Below are 22736 nucleotides of genomic sequence, written 5' to 3' on the forward strand. Positions count from 1 at the left end.
ACCCTGGGAGTGTTGGGTGTCTCAAGGAGTGACAGGACATCTACAGTGGGGAGGCCAGCAGGTGAGCAGCAGCCAGAAACAGAAGTAGGATAAATACTGCCCATCTTAACTTCTTATTGCTATCTGGACCCTTTTATGGAATAAAGTGAGCTGGAATCAAATGAACTCTGGAGCTCTTGGATTTAGTTTGAGTACTGTTTCATTCATCTGGTCTCCATAAAAACTTCGTAAGATGATATTCACCTAAAGTCACAGTGGACACAACTGAAAAAGACACTACCCCAATTGTCTGACTGCCTGGAAGGTTTCTTCTGCTTCCCTCTTCACACTAAGACAAAAATCAAGTCCCATCCCCAAGGTCAAAAACATCAGTTAAAAAAGAAAAACTCAGAAATTATGACCTTTTTAGCACAGTACAGACATTTTAATTATATGTAAACAAATAAAAAACTCACAGGTACATAAAAAGAATTACATTAATAATACACATTCAATGCAGAATTCCATTTAAATACACAAAAATTTATGGGCCCATCAGGACCTAAAAATCTGCATCTTCTCATCATATTTACTGATACCAGTATATAACACTTGATGAGAGAAGTTTTCAAACAAAGAGGAAATTAAAAGTTGAAATAGAAGCAGAGAAAAGAACCCACAGTCTTTCAATGGCTTGAAGCTTGTATAACACCCAATGAGAGTTCATCCTGAAAAGAATATAAACCATTATATATTTATTTAATGGGGGGGTAAGTTGATCACTTAGAAGTAAAATCATTTAACTGAAATAATTTGTGAAACTTTTTAAAAAGAGAAATTCAAAACCACAGTCTCAGAATCTATCGGTCCAAAAAACCTGTTTTCTTTTAATTCACAGCTTCAGATTCAAATTTCAAATGTCAAAAGTAATAAAAAGTACTAGAATACTCCTTAATGATCTTAAGTACAAATAACTAAAAACAAAAACAAAAACAAAAACATTACTCCCAAAGATAAGAACTTTGACTCACTCATGTTTATATGGAGAATCAAAGATTTAGAAAGAATTAGTACTTAGAAATAACCATTATAAACCATTTTCTGTTTGCATCCTCAAAGTAAGAAAAGCTTTCCTAGGCTGAAAAATAATTTTGGTTTTAATTCACTCATTTAAGCCAAAAGCTGTCTTGCTCCAGCTTATGGAAAGACCAAGCCAGAAAAATACAAGTTGAAAATCTTTTACCTGTTACCTCTAGCCCCAAGCTCCAGCCCTCTTCTAGCATAACAAACTCTTTTCAGAAGGCCAGAAAATAGATATATGCATTTTTGGTTGTTTTTGCTTTTATTTTCCTTCATTTTTGGTGTTTCCTTTTTACCTGCAGTTTAATTTCTTATTCACAGAAGAAGTCAATATCCTGGAGGAAATAAAAAAGACACACATACAAAAAAAGGATTGAACTAAACAGGCTGGGCCAGGAAATAGATGTAAGTTCTTTATTCAAAATCAGATTTAATCAAAGAGAAAATCGGATTTAAAATAAGTAAAGGTTGAACCTCAAAGAATATAAAATAATTATCACTTGAAATCAAAAACTACTCAAAGTGAAGGTCCTCAGATAAACTTTTAATTTCTGGTTATTTGACAGATCAAGCTCCTTGCTCAGAAGCAGTGACAAGTGAGCTGGATTTGTGTAGGCTGCGCACTATGTGAAGCACAGTAATTAGCTTCGGGAGAATCACTTCAAAACAACCACCTTACAAAGCAGCTCAGAGAGGCTCTTTTATTTTTGCCAGCAGTTTACAGGACCCCAGGGCATTAGTAAGAGCATGATTTCATTTCATACATAAATAGAAAAAAAATAAGGCACAAAAATAAGACATTCAAAGATTTTTCTAGAATGTTTTGATCTTATGAAAAACAGGTGCTAATTTTTTTCCCCAACTTATAGCCTGTAAATCAGTGCAAACTCTCTGCAAGCATTGGTTAATACTAATTTGGTTTCTTTCTTTATGACATGGACTCCTTCCAAGATAACTCCAATTTAAAACAAAAGGAGAACTGAACCGTATATTTGAAATTTGCTTTAAAATGCTCTCTTTCTCTCTCTCCCTCTCTCTCTCTCATATATACACACACTCATACACATACACACAAAGCCCACTGTATGCAGTGATAGATGTTAGTAAGCTTGATTGTGATGCTCATTTCACAATATATGTATATATAAAACATCAAATCAATTCCTACTAGTCAATTATAAACCCACTAAAATTGAAAAAATAAAGTTAAAAATGAAACATAAAGAGAATAATAAACTCAAACAAAAGGGGTTATGTAGAGAAAGTGCACTAATCTTTCACTGTTGATAGTTGGTATAAATGCCTCCCCAAACCCCACTGTCTCAGAAAAGTGGCCATTGGAGGATGGGGACTTGCTCTACACTTCCCTTAAGTTGCATGGTGTATTTGTCGAACCACACTATATCACCCAGGATCTAAGAGAGGCTTACTGTTGTGGGAAGTTCCTTGGTGGCTTCCTGGTACACACGTTGTTCCTTGACCAAGCTGCTTGGGAAATAACCCACGATTCCCATCTCAGCCTGGTGATCACCGTAAACCTGAGTGCCCAAGAGAGTACGAATCAGTACAAAGCTGATGTGAAGTTCTCTCAAGAAACTGCAAATTACATTGACTGCCAATGCCTTCCCTTTCCTCTGTGTACCAGGGGACTCCGGGTGGAATTTGAACTTCTCTTACAGCAACTAAGCTAATCCATGGGAGCTATGTCCCTATTTTCTTGTGGCCTGGTTTGACTTGTCTCATTACTTTAGCATTAATTTCCTTTATTCTATGTTGTCACTTGCCTGCATCAATAAAAAGGAATCCAGTTAAAGGAAAGTCAGTAAAAAAATTTTAAAAAGTAAATAGATACTTATTTTAAAGCATGCGTATTTCTCAAATTTTAGTAATTCAAATGAACAGGCCCTTGAATGTGTTTCAGTTTAATCCTTGACTACTGTAGGACCTGTCTTTGGGGGTGGTAAAGGCAGTAAATCAATCTGGCTTCATCCTTCCCCCAGGCCAACTCTGTGTCTCTTAACTGAAGGAAGCAGATTCTGTGGAATTAAAGATGCTGCTAAAGTTTCCTAAAAGTATATCGAAACTTAGACTGAGTGCCAACACACATACCTTTCACTTGGCAAACCCTCTACACATTTTTTAATAAGATTCAAACTCTATGAGATGTGCAAGTCTCAAAATGGGAATGCCCCCCACCTTGGCCAAAATATCACATTAACCCACCTCTGGTTTTGTTATAAAATTACTTTTACTTTTAAAAAAATGTAATAAGAGCATGTATAGCCGATCTTTTGCATTTGCATTTACAATTTCTTTATTGTTCTTGCCAGCTATTTTTAAACATTACAAAGGGTTGAAGATAGGAAACTGAAGAAAAATTAAGAGCAGCATGTGTCAGGATGTGTATTTTTAAATAATATCATCTTACACTGCCAGCCCAAAATTCTCCAGCTTCGTTTTCTTTTACCAGCTTTGAGTAAACGTAGATCTGCTGCCCCTTTTTAACATTTATGAATCTACAGTCTGGGGCATTGTAATCTTCTTGGGCTCTAGCCAGAGAAATAGTATCTGGAAGATAAATAAATAAATAAATAAATCAAAGAGACCACATTTCATAGTGTAAAAAGACAAAGCATAAGAAAACCAGGAAGTCAGAGTGACTAATACCACTCAGGGTACACCTGGGGTTCAATTCAAGAATTAGAGACAAAATACTAGAGCAATCACAAAGCCTTGGCAGCCAAGTGATTTCTCCACTGTCAGATACCGAAGTTACAGACTATGAAACCTAATACTGATAAAATACATATTAAAGAAGATTCATTTCAAAGTCAATTCAATTCTATGCTGTTAGTGGATTTCCTTTCAATTATATAATACAAAGATCATGAAAAGCGTAAAAAGCTTCTTACAGACACACTCTTCATCTGCACACAGCTTCTTGGAAGCAAGTCTATCCATAAATACTCCATGTCCTGCACATATGACCACGAGACTTGGAAGAAAAAGCAACAATATCCTTGCCATCTTCCTTTTTCTGCTGTTTTGACTGGCACTCTTTGACTAGAAGTGAGGACTGAGTGCAGCGATCCCATCTTTTATGTGAAAGCCAACCTCTGGGTAAATAGCCATGGCCAATGGGAAGATGTCCGCCACCTCTACTTTCATCACTGGCTCCCAGACTCTGGGGACTCGGATTTAGCATCAGATTTTCTAAAGGCAGCCAAACTCCTCATCTCTTTTGCACACAAATGATACCCATAATGGTGCACCACTTGTAAAGCTGAATTAACTCTGGTTTATTTCCTTGATCAGCAGCATTGCTGAGAGGATTATGAGAATTTCGAACTATTTTTAAATTTTTTTTATTTCACCCTCATAGTCTTTCATCTTAAGAGCAAAGACATGTTAACTACAGAAGTCTATTTCTATACCATGTGAGATTTATATCTTTAGTACAAGTAATTTTGATTTAAGAAATCCATTTAATAAACACTTGAATTTAGATAAAAAGTAAAGGATTGTGGTGAATACAAAACCTTTGTGAAAGGAGTTTTATAAGTTATGCTGGTCCTGGACTGGTGATAGATTATAACATACTAGTGGGTGACACATTTAAACCCCACCAATGGAGAAAGAGAGAGATGGGTTGGGAAGAACAGTTCAGTTCTTTCTTTACCTCTGCGTAGGTCAGTTCTCCATCCCTATGACAGATACCTGACACATAAATGGCGGGGGAAAAGCTATTTTGGCTCATGGTTTTGGAAGTTTCAGCCCATAGTCAGTTAGTTCCACTATTTTAAGCCCATGGCCAGAACATGGAGATGGAAGTGTGTGGTGGAGGAAACTTACTTACCTCATGGCTGGGAAGCAGAAGAAGAGGAGGAAGGGACCAGGGTCCCGCAGTCCCCAGACACACATTCAATGACCTAAAGGCTTCTCAGTGGGTCTCCATCTCTCGAAGGCACCATCCATCCCTAGTGCCATCCTGGGGTCCAAGCCTTTACTACACAGGCTTGTGAGGGACATTGGAGATCCAAGTTGTACCAACCTCCTCTGAGGGATTCAAAATTCAGGCTCAAAATGCTCATGGGGCATGATTCACTGAGAATCAGGTAAAGTTAGATAGAGGTTTACATTACCTTCTCAGCTTCTGGACTTGTTTCCCATGAAAAGAGAGAGACTGCTACTAGCTCCATCTATTGAATATTTACTGAACACTTACTGTGTGGCATGTACTGCTCTCAGCCCTAGAGATATAGGAGTGACTATTAAAAAAGGCTGCCCCATGTCTTATTAGAAGAGACAGACAGTTGCTGCTTTTTACAGTGTCTGGGGCTGGCATCCTTCTGAAGAGGTGGATGACCATGCCCACCCCACCATTTCTTGAACAGAGATTTCCATCAGGATGCCCTCTCCAACTCTGTTGATGGTGTGGTTTCAGAGTGTACCTTATTCCTGCAACCCCAAGTGTAGTCACCATGCAAAATGAGGAATTAGTGTTCAATTTACTAAGTAATTTAGTGCAAAATATTTTTCTAAGGGATAAATTGATAAAGCAAAATATGCTTATAATAAAAATGTTTTATTGTTTTGGATCTATGAATACATATGTATGATTAAGTGCTTGCAATAGTTTTATTGTGTGTGTATATAAAATGGATTTTGTGTGTGAATGTGTGTGTGTGTGTGTGTGTGTGTGTGTGTATTTTTAGAGGAGGATATTTTATACAGCTGTCTGTGACCTGGAAGCTTGTTTTTTTCCATACTTTCATTATAGATAAGGAAATTGAGGCCCACAATTGCCCAAGTGCCCTTTCTTGACCCCCCGATCTAAAGGTCATCCAGAGGAATTGTGGTTTGGGGCTGTTTCCACTCATCGCTGTCAAATTAGAATTGGGATTTTAAATCTTCTATTTCCTGCTGCGTGTCAAGGAAAGGATGAGTTAGAAATCATATTTGAAAGCATAATGTCAGTGCATTTTTCTTTCTTGTAATCTAGTGGGCTAAAAGTATTCTGTGGGAAAACTAAAGCATGGGCTAAATCTTCATCCTGATCCAGCAGCTGTTCCACAGATTGCTGCAGTCTGCAGCCAGCCCTCTACACAGGAGAGCTAAAAGACAATTGCTGTCCAAGAGACACTTAAGAAATGGAGGAGACTGCAAAAGCTTGGATTGCCATCCTCTAGGACCTGGCCCCTTTGCCTCTTAGATTTCCCCTTCTTTCTCTTCTTTACTGACTATTCCTGTCATGCTGGTAGATCTGTGGCATTTCTTTTCTTTTCTTTTTTTTTTTTTTTGTTCTGGGGATCAAACTCCGGACCTTGCACTTCTGAGGCAGGAGACGGAAGCACTGAGGTAAATCCCCAGCCCAATCTGTGGCTTTTGATGACACAATATCCCACACCCACGACTTAATCCTGCCAAGGTTGTGGACCTGATGCTACCCCTAAACAATATGTAAGAATTTGTTTGCATCTCTCATGTCAGCTGCAACCTCCAAAGAGTTAAAGGAGAAGTTTAATTTGACTCACAATTCAGGGAATTCAGCTCATGGTCAGTTGGCCCCAAAGTCAACTTCCAAGGTGGAAGGACATGGCAGAGCAAAGCTGCCCACTTCGTGGAAGCCAGAAGCAGAGAGAAGGGAGGAGCTGTGGAAAGAATACATCCTTCCAGATCACATCCCCAGTGACCCAACTCCAACCAAGACCCACCTCCTAACAACACACTCAGCAGTGAACGCATCCCTGGATAAACCCACTGATGAGTACAGCGCCCCAGTGATCCAGTCACATTCCACAAGCTCACTTCTACATACATGAGACTACTGAGGGACATTTTAGATCTAAGCCATACTCCCAGACACTGGCATTCAGGTTTCTGACCATGATTCCTCCAGAGACGGTGACCTAAAAGAGCCACTCCATTTGCTCCTCCAACCCAAAGCCTGTCTTCCCAGTCTTGGTACACTGGCCTGCAGCACGTCTTACTGTTTGACAAGCCTAGTTTATTTACTCGAGGACAGTTTGTCTCCAACTATGATGAAAGCTCCATGACACAGAGACCTTGTTCATCATTCTAGAACCCAGGAAAATACTTAGTAAAAAATCAGTCTTGACTGAGTATATATCCTTCTGAAATTGTACATTTCGGTATCAGATTTAAAGAGATATTCTTAACACTTCCAAATTAGACTCACTAAGTAATTGCCACCAAAATGTCATCCCCAAACCTTAACTTTGGTATCATTTTTTCAAAATAGGGTCAGACCTCACTCCAGACAGGCTAAATCTGAATCTATACCTTAACAAGAAACCATGTAACTCACATACGCTAAACTGTGTGAAGTTTGCTAACATTTGCTTCTGGGAAAATTAAATAGAGGAAAAAAAAAAGTCAGCGCCTCACTATCTTCACTGGACTGCCAGAGGGTACATTGTCAAAAAACAAAATTACTTCTTATATATAAACAGAAAATAATATAAACCTTCAAATGGGGTTGTGAGTTTGCAAATTTTAGTTTTATACTAACTTCTATTTATCAATATGCTGCCTTTGAAAAAATACCACTTGAACTAATCATCTAATTATTGTAACCTTCATAAATGTAGAAATCTGTTTTGTTTTTTTGGTACCAGGGATCAAACTCAGGACCTTGTGTTTGAGACAGGCAGCAGAACCACTGAGCTAAATCTCCAGCCCTACTCTGTTAACTCTTTTTTTCTTGTTATTGAGTTTATTGGTACAATCCAGGTATACAATACAGTTACATTCATTACTGGGATCCTGTATCTTTACATGACAGGTCTTCATTCTCATTTTTTCCCCTTGTCCCTGCCCTCCCTTCACCCTCTCCTCCCCTCCCCATTTACAAGCACTTTATTTCTATTTTTTCAATTTCTCATATTTTTTTTCTCTCCCTTATTACCTTTCCCCCACCCTTCCCACTTTCCCCACAGCTTTAGCCCTTTACTTCCTAGTTCACATTATTAATTATCTCATTAGGATCCTGTGTACTATTACAGTTTTTCACACCAGAGAAACTATTCAGTATTTCAGTTAAAGAAATCTCTGTATGAACATTAAAAATAGGGAATCCTAAAATAAAACTAAAAAGGAAAGTAAAAGAGAAAAGGCAATTGATGTAAGATTAAAATAATCCTTAATTCTGAAGATGAAAATGGTCCCTGAACATATTTAAATTGCTTCTTGCTCTTGTAGTCTTATTCTTTTTTTTCATTATTTAGAGAATACTTTATTAATTTCTGTAATCAAACCCACATAGATATGATCTTACATATTTAATACAGTGCATTACCCCTGTACAAATGGAAAAAAATTTAAAAAATTAACATTTCTAGACCAATATGGCTGTCAATTTCTGTATAATGCCAACTCAACACAGTAAATTGGGATAACTTTTTCCAACATTGACAGCACAAAGTTTCCAAAAATTCAAATTATATATCTATATGTATATAGATATTTATATTTGTATAAAAAGACCAATAATACCAGTATGTTATGCATCAATAGCAGCAACAGCTTTTTTTGGTTCTGCAGTCATCTGAACAAAATTATAGATATTCAGCACATTTCATTAAAAAAACAAAAAACAAAGAACAAAGAAAAGAATAATATCCAGAAAACAGCAAAGTTCTGTTGCTGTTGTGGTACCTGGCACCATTTTTTTTTTTTTTTTTTTTTTAGCATCTAAATCATCATCTGGAAAGAGAACATTCTAGAGTAATATCACTAAAATAGCCCTGATAAAGCATGGTCACTACTACGTATCATAAAGCAGGTACAAGTTCTTTTACATTCACAGAGGTATGATACAGTACCGTCCTACATCAATAATACTAGAATCAGTTTTGGTTTGAAATTTGCTTTGTCTGCAAATAAGATTGCTACCCCGTTTTTTTCTGGGCTCCTGTCATATGGAGAATTGTTTTCCATCCTTTCACTTTCAGTCTATGGGCTTCTTTTTGCACTAGGTGTGTTTCTTGTACACAACATATTATTGGATTTTACTTCTTATTCCATTTTGCCAGTCTATTCCTCTTGATTGGTGAGTTGAGGCCATTGACATTGATGGTTATAACTGATATGTACTGACTTATTATTGTCATGTTATTGGCCTTTTGTTGACTCTTTTCACTTTTTCACCTTTAGTTTCTTGCCTTGCCTATTTGATTTGCTCTGTTGGGCCTCATGGTGGTGTTGCCTTCATTGTCTTTTTCTAGGATCTTGTTTAGAATTGCTTGCAGCGCTGGCTTGGTATTCATGTAGTTTCTCGGGTGTTCTTTGTCATGAAGTATCTTACTTCCCCATCCATTTTGAAAGAGAGCTTTGCAGGATAGATCAGTCTAGGTTGGAGGTTGTTCTCTTTTAGTACTTGAAATATCTCACTCCAGGCTCTCCTTGCCCTAAGGGTTTGTGTTGAAAAGTCTGCTGTGATTCTGATGGGCTTTCCTTTGCATGTGATTTGTCATTAATGCTGTGAACAGCTTTTTAAAGTCATTTGTATTTTCTCCTGCTACTTCATGGATTCCTATCAGTCTTATGCTATTCTTCTTTGCATCATCTAGGAGTTGGATTGATTTCTTATGATCCCCTACTGTTTTTAAGAGACCTCTCTTTTCATGGTCACTGACTGCAATCTTGTCTTCTATATCTGAGAGTCTATCTTCGCATTCTTTTATTCTGTTGCATACACTTTCAATGGAGTGTTTAATCTCCTGGATATATGTTTGAATCTGTTTTATGGATTCCATTTCTTTCCTATGTTGGGCGTTTATTGTTTCCATTTCTTTCTTATTCTGGGCCTTCATGGCTTCTATCGTGGTCCTGAGCTCATCTATTTTTTTGTCAGTTTCTGCTGTAGAGTCTCAAATCATGACTGTCATTTTGCTCACCATCTCTATGGTTATCTGGGAAATTATTTCTGTTTTGAATTTTTCTAGAGCCTGATTGATCTGTTTTGTTACTTCCTGTGCTTTGAGTTCAGGGTGTCCTGGTGGTTCACTATCAGCCTTTTCATCCTCATTTGCCCTACTGTTTGCCATTGGTGAACTGGAAGTCTGTCTTTGTGTCTTGCTTAAGTGTTTTCTCATCTTTATTTGTTGTCGGGGTGTCCTTGGTTTAATCTCTGGGTTATCACCCAAATCTTCCTGATATAGTTGTGCCCTAGCTTCTGGGTCTGTAACGACCCACAGACATTCTCATCTCCACAACATCAGAGAAAACAGCTCATCAAATCAACCAAAATCCTTTATCCCAACTTTGTTAACTCTTAAGCTTGACTCAAATTAAAATCGCCCTTAGAACTTTCACACTGATGCCCGAGTTTCACTCTTAGAGATAAACTGATCTAGGATGCAGGCTGGGCACAGGAAGTCAAAAATGTCTGCCAGATGATTCCAACATGCCAAGTTGAGACCTATTACACTGATAACACTTCCTCCTCCAGTCATTCCTCAAGATAGGGAAGACCAAAGTACTCCAATTTAATCATTTCCCTTCCTCCCTCTTAAAGCCTATGGGAGCTCTGAGCAAGTAACTTAATACACTGAGGTTAATGGAACTGGTGAAGGGAATTACACACCAGGAAGGAGGAAAACTAGAATATGCTTAGGGCTGTTGGTCTACAGCCTAAGGTACTGCTGAAAAGTCATAGCTTTTACATAATTGTATAGATACATCCAAGGATAGATGGATTCATAGGCAATTTTATGTCTATATGAAATTAAGGGCAGGCTGAGGAACTGAGGAAACTCAAGAGACATGATGCAGTAAGGTCCAAGACTGGATTCTTGGGTTGTTATTGGGCTATTGGCAAAACATTGATTTTGTAATGTGAGATTAGTATTAAATTTCTGATTTTGATGGTTAGATTGTAGCTATGCGAGAATGGCCTTTTACTTAAATAGTATACATGAATGTATTGAGGGGTGACAGGCAATCAGATCAACATAGTCTGGAAAAGTTCAGGAATGTTAACAATTGGTAATCCAAGTGTTCATGGAGTTGTGTGTACTATTTCTTCAAATAAAAACTAGAAAATGTATCTAAACTGAAAAAATTAAAAAGTAAATCAAGACGTTACTTCTTTGCTCAAAATTTAATATACACACAGACCAGTATGTGAAAGTTCATATGTTGTCATTTTATTCATAATGGCCCTGGGTTGGGACACAAATGCCCATATATTGGTGCAGGAAACTGCTCACACGTGCAACACAGATCAATCTCAAAAGCAGTTCAGACAGGGCCAAACTACAGAGATATAAAGCATTGTGGGTGCCCAAGGCTGAAGCAGGAGGGGTCATTTCACCACAAAGGGGAAAGAGGAAATTTCTTGGGTAACAGAAAGCTCTTTACCTTGTTGATGATTACATGACTATACAATTTCCCCAACCCATCAAATGGACACTAAAATAGGTGAATTTTTTTACTTCATTTTTTTAAATCCTCTAAAATAGTTCTCAATTTCACTCAGTATAAAACCCTAGAAAGACCAATCCTAACCAATATTTTTCTTCTTCCTTGTTCTCACACCACTCTGGCCACACTGGCCTTTCTACTTCCTCCAAAACAGCCACTTGAAAGTGGGATCAGACAAGTAGTGACTCAGAGTAAGCAGAATATCTAACAGCAACTGGTACTGTTGTAACATCTGGGAGTAATTCACTGTTACACAAGACTGACAACAGGGTTAAAAAGTTATTCAAAGGAGGGATACCTCTAAATGTGGTAGTTTTAGGAATAAAAAATTATTTTGCTTTTTCCCACTTAACGTGTATGCAAAAGTGATGCACTAAGAGTCTATTTACCTAAGGCCAAAAGCAGCCTTTCTGAAAGTATTCAATAGGGTTTTGTCCAAGGAAATACTAAAACACAAATGCCAAAAAATAAGGTTTAGTATATATCATAAATCCAAAAACTGTCCATTTATAAAGATCCTCATGACTTTAAAACAGGGGAATTCACAGTTTTAAGTATAAATCAAATTGCTAAAGGATCTTTGGGAATATCTGAACATTGGTGTTTAAGAATTACAAAGAGGTAGCAAGATTAGCACTGGCAATACTAATTAGTCTACCTATCCTAAAAAAATTATAGATTGTTAAGTCCTCCCCTTGGGGGTCTTTCAGTAATGAAAACATACTCCTTAGGAAGAGTCACCTCAACAGGAAGGAAAATGTAAAATTTAAAGACAGCAGATGCTTTCCTTCTGTATTCTTAGAATACAGTAGTTACTCTTAAATGACCTTTGCAAAATATTGAATGAAAGGCTACTGAAATCTCTACCTATAGCAAAGTACAATGTTCATTTCCTTGAAGGTTACAAAGATCAAATTTAGATCTTGTTCAGGTCTCATTTTCTCTAATTATGATGTATTTTAAAAATTAATATAATAGTCTTTAACCTTTGTTAAAATGACTGTATTGCTCTATCACTAGTTACTCTAAAATTACTGAAAAGCATTGTATTATAGTTTTATGTGCTTAAGATATGTTCTAAATTAGAATAAGCATCTCAGGACAGGTCAAGGGCAATAAACAAAGAATTAAAATATTCAGAATACAAGGACAATAAACAAAGCATGAAATATTCAGAATACAAATAAAAATTTATTGTACAAAATTAAGGCCTTCATATTACACAGTTCACTAAGGCTGTGGTTAAATCTCTCACAAAAAAAGATTTTCAGTTTTACTTCTCCTCACTTCCAACCATAAAATGGCCTGACCAAATGTTATCAAAACAAACACCATAAATAACACCAAGTCCCTTAAAGATGACTATCCCAAATGTTATTTCTTAGCATAGGTGATCTTCATTGCATGGGAAGGTGTGATCTTAAACCCTTGTAATGCATCCCTGGCAGCTCCAGCCTGCCCATCATTTTCAAATTCCACAAAAGCAATGTCATGCCTTCCAGGTACCAGACGCACTTCCTTAAAACCAGGGAACCTGAAAGGAACACAAACAATTCATATAGACATATACATACATAAATGTCTGCTTTGTGTTTATATTTGTCAGCACTTTTCTGATACTGGTCCAGGAAAAGCAATCATATGCTACCAAAAAACTTGATTAGGATGGAAGAGTCTAAACTCTAATACTGTGAAAGAACAGGAAATATCTATGCTGATTCTGTTTCTGTCATTATGTCAAAGCTTTGCTTCCTGTTACACTCACTCATTAGAACTAATAATTCACATATCAGAGAATAGTCAGCTTTCTGTTTGCTAAAACTGCACACTGGCTTCAATCTATGATTAATCCCAGGTTAAATCTATGAACCCATAAGGGATGACTACTGTGGGATGACAAATGACTTCAACTAATGGAAGTGCTAAGTGTCCTGGTAAGAGAATACTGGAAACAGACTTGTTTATGCATCAACTCACTGATTAAACAGCATGGACAACATCATCTCGTTAGTCTCTTCTGGTAAATTATTAAGGAATAAAATATAGTTTGGAGGATAATCAGGGACCTATTAAAAACAAATGGCAAAGTTAGCTTATATTTGTAAACAGTATGTTAAGTCTTTTATTTCTACATTAAAACCTGAATTTCAGAGAGCTATGTTCCAGTTTATATAGGCTTGTGAAATCTTACAACAAATACTAATGCTGAAAAACAGTGACATCTGAAAAATAAATATAAACCTAACAGCAATGACGAGGAACAGATGTTCAAGTCAAAATACCCCAAAGTTGAAAGACTGCAATCTTAAAGATTTTATCTATTTATTAACAGTATGTAAAACAATATTTATGCTATAAGCATTTAAGGGTCAATTATAATTGGAGAATTCTGTCATCTAGAATACATCATTAAAATAACTTAATAAAACTAGGAAAGGCAGCAGTGTTATCCCTCCTCAGCTGGATACTCCACTAAGGCAATACTCAGTACTCAATTCCTCTGCACTATTGTTCACTGCCTCGAGATATGTAACATGGAACCAAAAGGTTACTACTGAGAACCATTACTGGTTGGGGACATAAATAAGGTATAAACAGCACCCAGTTTTATCTAGAAACAAATATGTTATTAGACATTAAACTATTTGATGCCCCACCCTGAGGTTATGAGGAACTACAGGAAAAGGGTCTTATGCACAAGAAGAGTCCCAGTCTTCAGGCTAGTTTTAGGGAGAGAAGAGATCAGGTGTAAAAAACAATGAACAAATAACTCAAGGCTTAGAGAATTAAGTGCTGGCATTTGTAAAATGGACTATAAATGCTAGGAGTTCAAAGAATGGAAGCAGATAAAACAAAATGCAAATAACTTAAAATCAGAGGAAAACACCTTAGTGGACTGGATTTATGGATCTTGCCAGCCTCAGTATTTCAGGAAGCAAGTATGAAACCATTAGCACAAAGCTCTGCTCTTTGCTTTGAAGAATGTAATGGGAGATTTGGCAAGGATTTTCTAAAACTACATATAAGAAACTTAAAATATAAGGCTAAAATTCACTTTTGCTAAGGAAGTAAGAGAAAGGTTAACTCAAATACCGTTCCCAAACAGCGAGTCTACTGGAGAGCACGGGGTGCTGGCTGGGCCAAATGGAAGAGAAGAGTTCATGTCCCTCTGTGCTGTATGACTATAAAGCCCTAGGCTACACCCTAAAGAAAACACACTTGCTCCTATCCCTCTAAGATTCAAATCTGCCATTTCAATTCTGTCACTGATGCATTATGGAAAACAAGGACTAGTCAGTTTTGTTTTCTTTCTCCTATATTTAAGCTGTTGAGAAGAGTAAGCTTCTTAACATTAAAGAGGTACAAAATTTAACATGATTTCTTACAGATGGGATAATTTTGGTTTTAAAAGCATACAAGTTGTTTTATACTATTGTTATGATTTTTGTATAATTTTATTTTAAAGTAAGCACCATATGGTGGGGGTTGGGGATTTTTTAGCTCAGTGGCACAGCATCTGCCTTGTAAGCACAAGGTCCTGAGTTTGATCCCCAGTACCCGGAAAAAAAAAAAAAAGTAAGCACCATATGGAAAAAGTATTACCTGAGGATTTAGTGTTGCATTTCCTTGGGCATTAGTTGCTAATGTTCCCTAAACAAAAGAAATGGGGAAACAATTAAAATTTCCAATCCCTCTAACAAGGCAACAGGTATTTCAACCACTACATAAAAATAACATTTTCAGACCTTTTAAATCCATTTAATCTTACTTTAACAATTTACATCTTAACTGTTATAAAATTCATGTATTTAACTGGTCAATGATTTCTGGAAAGTCTATTTCTGAATTTAACCTTAAAATTTAACACCTATGTTTTAAAATGGAGAAATATATGAGACAAACAAGGACCAATCTTACTTTTTTAAACAATTGCATATACATATAATAAATAAAAATGATTTCTAAATCAGTTTAATTCAGCAGTAAATATGTTGAGTGATAATTTCACCTACCTCATATTTCAAATTAAGATTTTGTATCCCTAAATTGGTGAAAAAAGCTCTGAGTGGACCACTGATGATAAAGATACTTTTTACAGTACTATTTATAGGCAAAACTTATAAAATAAGCCAAAAGATAGTAACATGTTTTGGAGAAAGATGGAATTAAATGTCATGCAAATCAGAAAAATCTCTATACATCTCTTCATGTAAAGGTCTGTATTTTAATTTGTTGCTTAAATATAAATACTGGAATTTTAGAACTTGGTCATTCCAACTTAATTCTACCTTCTAAACACATGTGTATCACAAGTATATGCTTCAAAGATTGTCCCACACATGTATGACAGGCATCCACTGAGCTTTTATTTTTTAAATTTTTTATTTTTTTGTTACTGGGGATTGAACTCAGGACATTGTGCTTGCCAGGCAGGCACAGTGCCACTGAGCTACATACATCCCCAGCCCTTCCAATGAGATTTTAAACCCCAAAACTTATAAAATTTATCTGTTTTACCTGACCAGGCTTTTTGTTTGCAGTTGTTGCAGTTTGTTCCACAGTTTTGGCTTTTTTCTTTTCTTTTTTCTTTTCCTTGTCAGCAAAAGTGCCACGCATTTTAGATATTATATCAGAATCTGTTTTTGCATACTGGATTCGCTGTTTTAATTATATGAAGACAGGTTACTTGTTATCGTGCCAAATTCACTACACACATATACTACAAGCTAATTTTAAACACCCTTCCTAAGGAAATGGTCACAATATACTGAGTGCCAGGTGGAAGTAAAGTGTGGCCTATAATGTACAACTAAGACAGAGTTTGATTTAACAATACAGTTAAATACATATTAAAAGAAAATCCATTTGTTTTCATATGGGGGAAACAAGACTGAAATACTTGCACCACTACTTCTCTCCAGTTAGTAACAGGAAGCTGCACTGGAAATTTGTCTACTTCTGAGCAGAAAGCCTCAAAAGGGCGTTCAACATAGGTAGGTCATCAGCTGCAAATGTGCCATATGAAATTGTTACTCTCAAAGGTTAATGCCTCTTTGAATCCATTATTTTTAAATGAAATAACTTTACTAGCAGCAATTTAAATTTTAAAATGTTGTGAAAGGAAACAAAGGATAGCATCACAGCTTGTGCAACTGGGCCACTCACCAACTCTTACTATGACAGAGCCACTAGGAATGGAAGGCACCTGTGAGACAGGAAAGTGTTCACACTGGTCCACGGGCTTTCCATCTGCTGTAGTAAGCAATCCAGCAGCCTGGAGAACTTGTCAAAGTGCAGTTCTGGGGAGCCTTAAGACTTTGTGGTTTCAACAAGCACAAAGGGGCCATGCTAAGGGCAAGGGGACCCACTCTGCACAGCGTAGTCCTGGCCTACGGCATCACCACACAGCTAAAGTCAATACCAGTAAACTGTCCAAATGTTTTTGCTAGTGACTTAAATTGTTATCTAGGGTGTAACTATGTGCAGACTGCAACTTTCATTTCAAGCCAACAGTGGGAAGAGTAGCTACCTCTCTGACCACAACAAAACACAGTAGCCCTACAAATCACTATCTAAAATTGCCCCTGTACAGCAAGAATGTGACCTTTAGTCTTAAGAGACAAAGAGGTATTTTAAAGTAGTATAAATCAGAAGGCAGAGATGTTTTAAAACAAAGAACAGTTTTTCTTTTCCTCTCCTTCACCTGAAGATGAATGTAGTAGAGAAGCAGTGAAGCAGGCCGGCTGTACCTCACAACTTCAGGCCTTCTCTGTACCGGGCTGCTGCACCACAGCTGCTATCTGTGGGCTTCCCGGCCAGCAGCTCTGGATCTTGGCCGCCACCAAGATCTAACCAAAGGAAACAGGCTGATGGTTGGCCTTGATTCCAGCTCCCCAATGTCTCCACCCTCGTCCCTGACCTGAACAGACCTTGGTGAGCGATCTGTGCATCTTTATGAAACATCTTTATGAAAGTATCTGCTTTCAACAAGAGCTCCCAGCCAGCTAGTCTGTCAGGGGTTTTTAACCAGAGGTGATTTCTTCTGGCCAAGGGACAGCTGGCACTATCTGCACACTGCTGGCTGTCGTGTCTCTAGCATGCAGTGGCTGGAGGACAGGGATGCTTCTAGCACAATACAATGCACAGCAAAGCCCCCTCAAACAAAGACTTGTTGGTTTAAAATGTCAGAAGAGCCACTGCTTAGAAACCTTGGTGTAGGATCACACACCCATAAATGCTAAAAATTCACTCATAACTTAAAAGGTACAAAAGGACAAGATTTATATTTATACCTGGTGACACTTTAGAGGTGGTACACTTTAGAGGTGTACCATAGGCACACAGCCTGTTAGTGGTAAAACCAGAACGAGGACCCAGATCCTCTACATCCTAGGGTTTGGCTCTATGATCACTTCATACCACATTCTAGTCCTGGAAGAAAAGCAGTTCGGAATCTCTATCCAAAGTCTGTACTCACACAGTAGGACTCTGGCTGCCATTGTGTCCACCCTTATCCAGTCCTCTGACTTATACGAAGGCCTTTTAACTGAGCTCCCTAATTCCCTTCTGGAAGCAGCTGTATATAGACCTCATCTTCCTTCTCGAGTTTAAATACTTCATGTGTAACTAATTCACTTCCATTCAAGGTATTCAGAAACATGTACATTAAGTCTACTTTTCCTTAGATAACTGCTTTGCCTAGACTGCATAGCTTCTGATATGCAGTATTTCCCCACAGTATTTGCTAAAACTTCAGTTCAGATTTGCTTCTCAACCCATGATTATTTTTAATTTTGTTTTGATACTGGGGATAGAACTCAGGACCTTGCGCTTGCAAGGCAGGCGCTGGAACCACTGAGCTAAATCTCTGGCACCCCATAATTATTTTTAAAAGATAAAGAGTTTCGCGTAAGGTGCCATCATTTAAAAAAATGTTATATCAATATACTTTGGTTCTGCCATATGAACTGCTACAAAAGTGGATTCAACTTTACTAGTGTATCTATGAGAATATCTACATCACTCCTCCTAACATACAATTAAAAGCAGAAAGCAACAGTCTCTACTTTACAAATCTACTAAACTGTTAACAGTAATTAAAGTGAACATAACAGGAATGACTCACCATTGGTTTACCATAAAATGGGAATCCTTGTAACTGTCTTAAGGCATTTGTGGATGAGCCCAGTTCTTTAAATATAACAAAGGCCTGGCCTCGCATCTTCATAGTCTTTAAAGCCACAATATCTACCACATGACCAAACTGAGAAAACAGTGCATATAGGGATCGCTTCAATTCTGTACAAAGAGGGAAAACAAGTTTTTTGAAAATGTAACAGTGACAAAATTCTTCATGATAATGTACTGAATGCTTTCCATTATAAGTTATTTGAAATCATTATCAGTAAAAAGATTAAACAATCTCTACCTATTTTTATTTTTAAAAAGCTTTAAAATCCTTACATCAAATGAAACGAAAAGGATAACCATGGGACAATTTGAAGTTGTAAAAGTTGTGAAGCAGTAAAAAACATTTTAGCTGTTAACAAATATTTTTTAAAGTATGTACCTTCTTTTTTAATTTTGTCATTCATATTGTTGATATAAATTGTATGATTTGGTCTAATATCCATGTCTGGGTAACAGAAACTGTATGCAGCCCACAAAGCCTAAGATTATTTCTTCAAATAACCTAAACAGACAATAAATAAATGATCCGTTATTAACAGCAAGGGTTAAATCACACATTACATACATAATATGGCATAAAGACATAACAAAAAGGTTATTAATTTTTCAAAATTCTTTCAATCCTCAAAGTCAGGAAACATCAGCTGTTAGTAACTTTAATTCCTCCCTAGCACTTGCTAGCCCTCCCTTTTAGATCATAGGCTCAAAACTTGGTAGAACACCAACCAGTACATAGACAGATTTTAGTAACATCAACACATCTGAAGTAATAAATATCTTTATACTGGCCTTCCAGTTATAACAAATGATACTGTCTTCCCATTTGCCCAATGAAAGAACTTCTTTTTCAGTGAAGTAATTTAAGAAAACCAACACATGATGAAAAATGAAAAAGAAACCAGCAAACATACATCAAGTAAATTCTGACATACTATTAATGAAGTCTGCAGAGTACTTCATGGGCACACTTACCAAACACTTTCACATTTCTTTCTTTTCTTCCCCCACCCCCCGGGTCCTTGCGCTTGCAAGGCAGGCCACCGAACCACTGAGCTAAATCCCCAGCCCATTACATCTATTTCTTAATTCTTATGCATCATCACCAAGGCTGTATGATGATTAAGAGATCGGATTGTAGTACCAAGCAGATCTGAATTTAAATCCTGCTTATACTTATGAGTCGTCTCACTAAAGTCCAGTTCTTCATTCACTCAGGTCCTCAAGGGAATAGTAACAGCACCCACGCAGTACTACTCAGAAGATTCACGAGAGAAAGACCTGACAGTTCTTGCATGATCAATCAGCACCTGAGATAGCTATGATGAATGGCTATTACAAGGTAAGTGACTTGTCTAAGGTGACACTGCCAATAAGCAGCAGGCCTGGGAAGTCAGCCCTCTAATTTTCTCCTGAACATTTCTCTCACATTCACCGCACTACTTCGTTTTCATATTTTACCATTGTTTGGAATTCATATTTACATTGAACCTTTCATATTTTATTCTTTTTTTGCCGCACATTTTTTAGTTTATTTCCTTGCAGCTTCACAAATTCTTTTAGTTCACAAATTTAATGCACCCACTGTACATGAACAGCACAGAATGACTAGTAAGCGAGAGCCTATTAACAGGGTCTGTGCTTGTGTGAGTATCATGAAAAGTAGGGATTCCAGAAGGATTGTAAATTCCTAAATTCAAACCTGGAGGAGGGCGGGCATCACAAAACAGAAAATAGAATGAAGCGACAGATCTGAAGTTGGGAAGCTCAGGACGGCCTAGGAACGGCGGACTGGATGAGGACAGAGTAACCTGCAGGCGCCCCTTCTCCAAACCCTAACGGGAGCAGCCGGAAGGGACCCGAAAGCGAAGCCAGCCGTCAACGTGCACACAAGCAGAGGGATCTTAATCATCCTTTGACTTCGAAAGCGCAAGCTCCCAGGCCAGAAGCCCAAGGGAGCTGACCTGCTACCTCCAAACAGCCCCATTAAAAGCTCGGGCGCTTCTCTAGGCCAGCGCACCACTCCATCCTTTCCCCGCCCCCATGCGGACTCCGGGACGAACGCCTTCGACCCTACCCCACCTTTGCGCCTGGTCTGTTCCAAACTCCAGCAGCTGAGGGTACGACCGAGCAGCACCCGGAATCTCAACAACCAGGTACAGGTCGATCCAACCCACCAGAGGCCTACGCCACCTTCCGTAAGAACCGCGAGCCGGAAATGGAGCAGGCACCGGAAGTAAAGCTACCACGCTGCTCAATGGAGCGCCAGCAAGTCGAGAAGTCGATCGCCGAGTAGATCGATGACTCCTCGCTGGGCGGCTGCAGTTTGGACTCTCTCTGCGCGTGCGCACTGTGCAGGGCTGGAAGTGGCTGGAAAGGGCACTAGGGAAGGTAAGGGAGAATTGTGTGCTAAAAGTAGGAACCCAGGGCCGTAGTGTGAGGAAAAAGAGAAGGGCAGTGATTAATTTCCACTACCACGACTTTAACAGTTTTACTCGAGAAAAAAATGATGCCTTTCATCTCTCTAAATCTTATGTAATCATCTTTTGTTTTTATTTATTTTTGCTGTACTGAGGATTGAACTCAGGGCCTTCACACGGTGCTGTTTCCCCAGCCTATTTTTTGTTTTGAAACGGCCTCACTAAGTTGCCCTGGCTGGGCTCAAACTTGCAATCCTATTGCCTCAGCCTTCCTAGTTAGTGAAATCATAGGTTTGTGCCACCAGGCCCGGCTGCAAATCCTATAATTTTTTTTCCCCTGCAACTTATGATTTCTATACAATTTTTAATTTCAGGGTTTTCTGCCTGACATATTTTTTTTAATTCATTAAGTTTATTGGTACATTTTAGGTATACAATATGTTGCCATTCATCATTGATATATCTTGGTTATTTTTTCTCCATTCCCCTGCCCTCCCTTCAACCCCTTCTCGCCTCCCTATTTATAAAGACTTTGTTTCCATTTTTTTTCTTTTCTTGAATCCTATATAATTTTACAGCAATTCCTCATGCTGACGTTGTGGGGCTTTTATTATGAAAGCCTAAAGTTTGCAACTTGAAAATTATGTCTTGAGGATGGGGATTTTTGTCTGCTTTGTTCATTTGAGTACTCTGCGTAATTAGAAAAATGACTTATAAATATTATTAAATGAGTGACTGGGAAATTAGGCAGTACTAAAGTAAATATACCATTTTAGGAAGATGCATGTAAGTGTTGAAAGTAAAGTTAAATGGTTACAAAAAGTCTTTCTTGTATAAGTATAAAAACTAGAAGGAATGCCAGGTGTGGTGGCGCATACCTGTAATCCCAGCATTCAGGAGGCTGAGGCAGGAGGATCACTGTGAGTTCGAGACCAGCCTGGGCTACACAGTGAGTTCCAGGTCAGTCTCAACTACATGGTGAGACCCTGTCTCAAAAACAAGAAAAAAAAAACTAAAAGGAATGTAAATGGTCCTATCTCAGTTAAAGAATTGAGTGTATCCTTAACAATTCAAAAGAGAATGCAAAATAAATATGAAATAACTTCTAAATAACAAAGTACACACTGTCCTTCAGTATAGACACCTGAGCAATGAGTTCTTTTTGATAATAATGAGAATGACTAAAATATTTCTGGAAATAAGTTATCATCTGACAGTATTACATAAATGGATCTGGCCAAGGATTCATAACTGTTAGGATTAGATACTGTACATCCATGCAGCAATACTCCAGCTGGGAAGAGAACACCACAGGAACGGCAGAAGCTGAAGAGAGACCACATCCTGTTCCCATGAACAACTAAATTATGATTCCTGTACATTACACTGTCAGGAGGAAATCACCCAATGCCAACTCAGTGGCAATGGTCTGCATGCTGCATGCTGCTTTCTGGGTTCTGAAAAGAACCAGTGCATTTTCCTGTCCTTGGGTAGTCATTCTGGGCTGTGTGATAATCTGTTAATTGTCCTCTTGTAGTAGGACGCCAGGGCACAGCAACATGGCTGGAGGAGTGGGAGTGTACTGCCTTTTGAGGATACTTAATAACCACAGGCACAGAGCAG

The 22736-nt window shown here is 37.9% G+C and overlaps 2 protein-coding genes across 2 annotated transcripts; both read right to left on the reverse strand.

Annotated features, from left to right (window-relative positions):
* Positions 1–1318: 1318 nt before the first annotated feature.
* On the reverse strand, positions 1319–4086 carry Otor (otoraplin). The gene is made up of 4 exons (XM_010634125.1): positions 3972–4086; positions 3488–3627; positions 2490–2597; positions 1319–1394 (listed from the first exon to the last, which is right to left on the reverse strand). Exons 1-4 carry the CDS (start codon positions 4084–4086, stop codon positions 1371–1373), a joined length of 387 nt encoding a protein of 128 aa, XP_010632427.1. The 3' UTR covers positions 1319–1370.
* Positions 4087–11210: 7124 nt separating this feature from the next.
* Positions 11211–20893, reverse strand: Snrpb2 (small nuclear ribonucleoprotein polypeptide B2). Its single transcript, XM_010634124.3, has 7 exons — positions 20776–20893; positions 19076–19198; positions 18632–18804; positions 16024–16164; positions 15109–15156; positions 13483–13571; positions 11211–13039 (listed from the first exon to the last, which is right to left on the reverse strand). Exons 2-7 carry the CDS (start codon positions 19137–19139, stop codon positions 12880–12882), a joined length of 675 nt encoding a protein of 224 aa, XP_010632426.1. The 5' UTR covers positions 19140–19198; positions 20776–20893; the 3' UTR covers positions 11211–12879.
* Between the last annotated feature and the right edge of the window lie 1843 nt (positions 20894–22736).

The sequence above is a fragment of the Fukomys damarensis genome, unplaced genomic scaffold (genome assembly GCF_012274545.1).
Source record: "Fukomys damarensis isolate Sample0158 unplaced genomic scaffold, DMR_v1.0_HiC HiC_scaffold_7, whole genome shotgun sequence".
Taxonomy (NCBI): Eukaryota; Metazoa; Chordata; class Mammalia; order Rodentia; family Bathyergidae; genus Fukomys; species Fukomys damarensis.

Coding starts and splice junctions, on each gene's coding strand:
- Otor (XM_010634125.1), bottom strand. CDS start 4,086: ATGGCAAGGATATTGTTGCTTTTTCTTCCAAGTCTCGTGGTCATATGT. Junction 2,598..3,487: donor GAGAATTTTGGGCTGGCAGT/GTAAGATGATAT, acceptor TTGGGCACTCAG/GTTTACGGTGATCACCAGGC. Junction 1,395..2,489: donor CCAAGGAACTTCCCACAACA/GTAAGCCTCTCT, acceptor TATTTCCTCCAG/GATATTGACTTCTTCTGTGA.
- Snrpb2 (XM_010634124.3), bottom strand. CDS start 19,139: ATGGATATTAGACCAAATCATACAATTTATATCAACAATATGAATGAC. Junction 16,165..18,631: donor CATTTTATGGTAAACCAATG/GTGAGTCATTCC, acceptor TAATTAAAACAG/CGAATCCAGTATGCAAAAAC. Junction 13,572..15,108: donor ATGCAACACTAAATCCTCAG/GTAATACTTTTT, acceptor TGTTTTTAATAG/GTCCCTGATTATCCTCCAAA.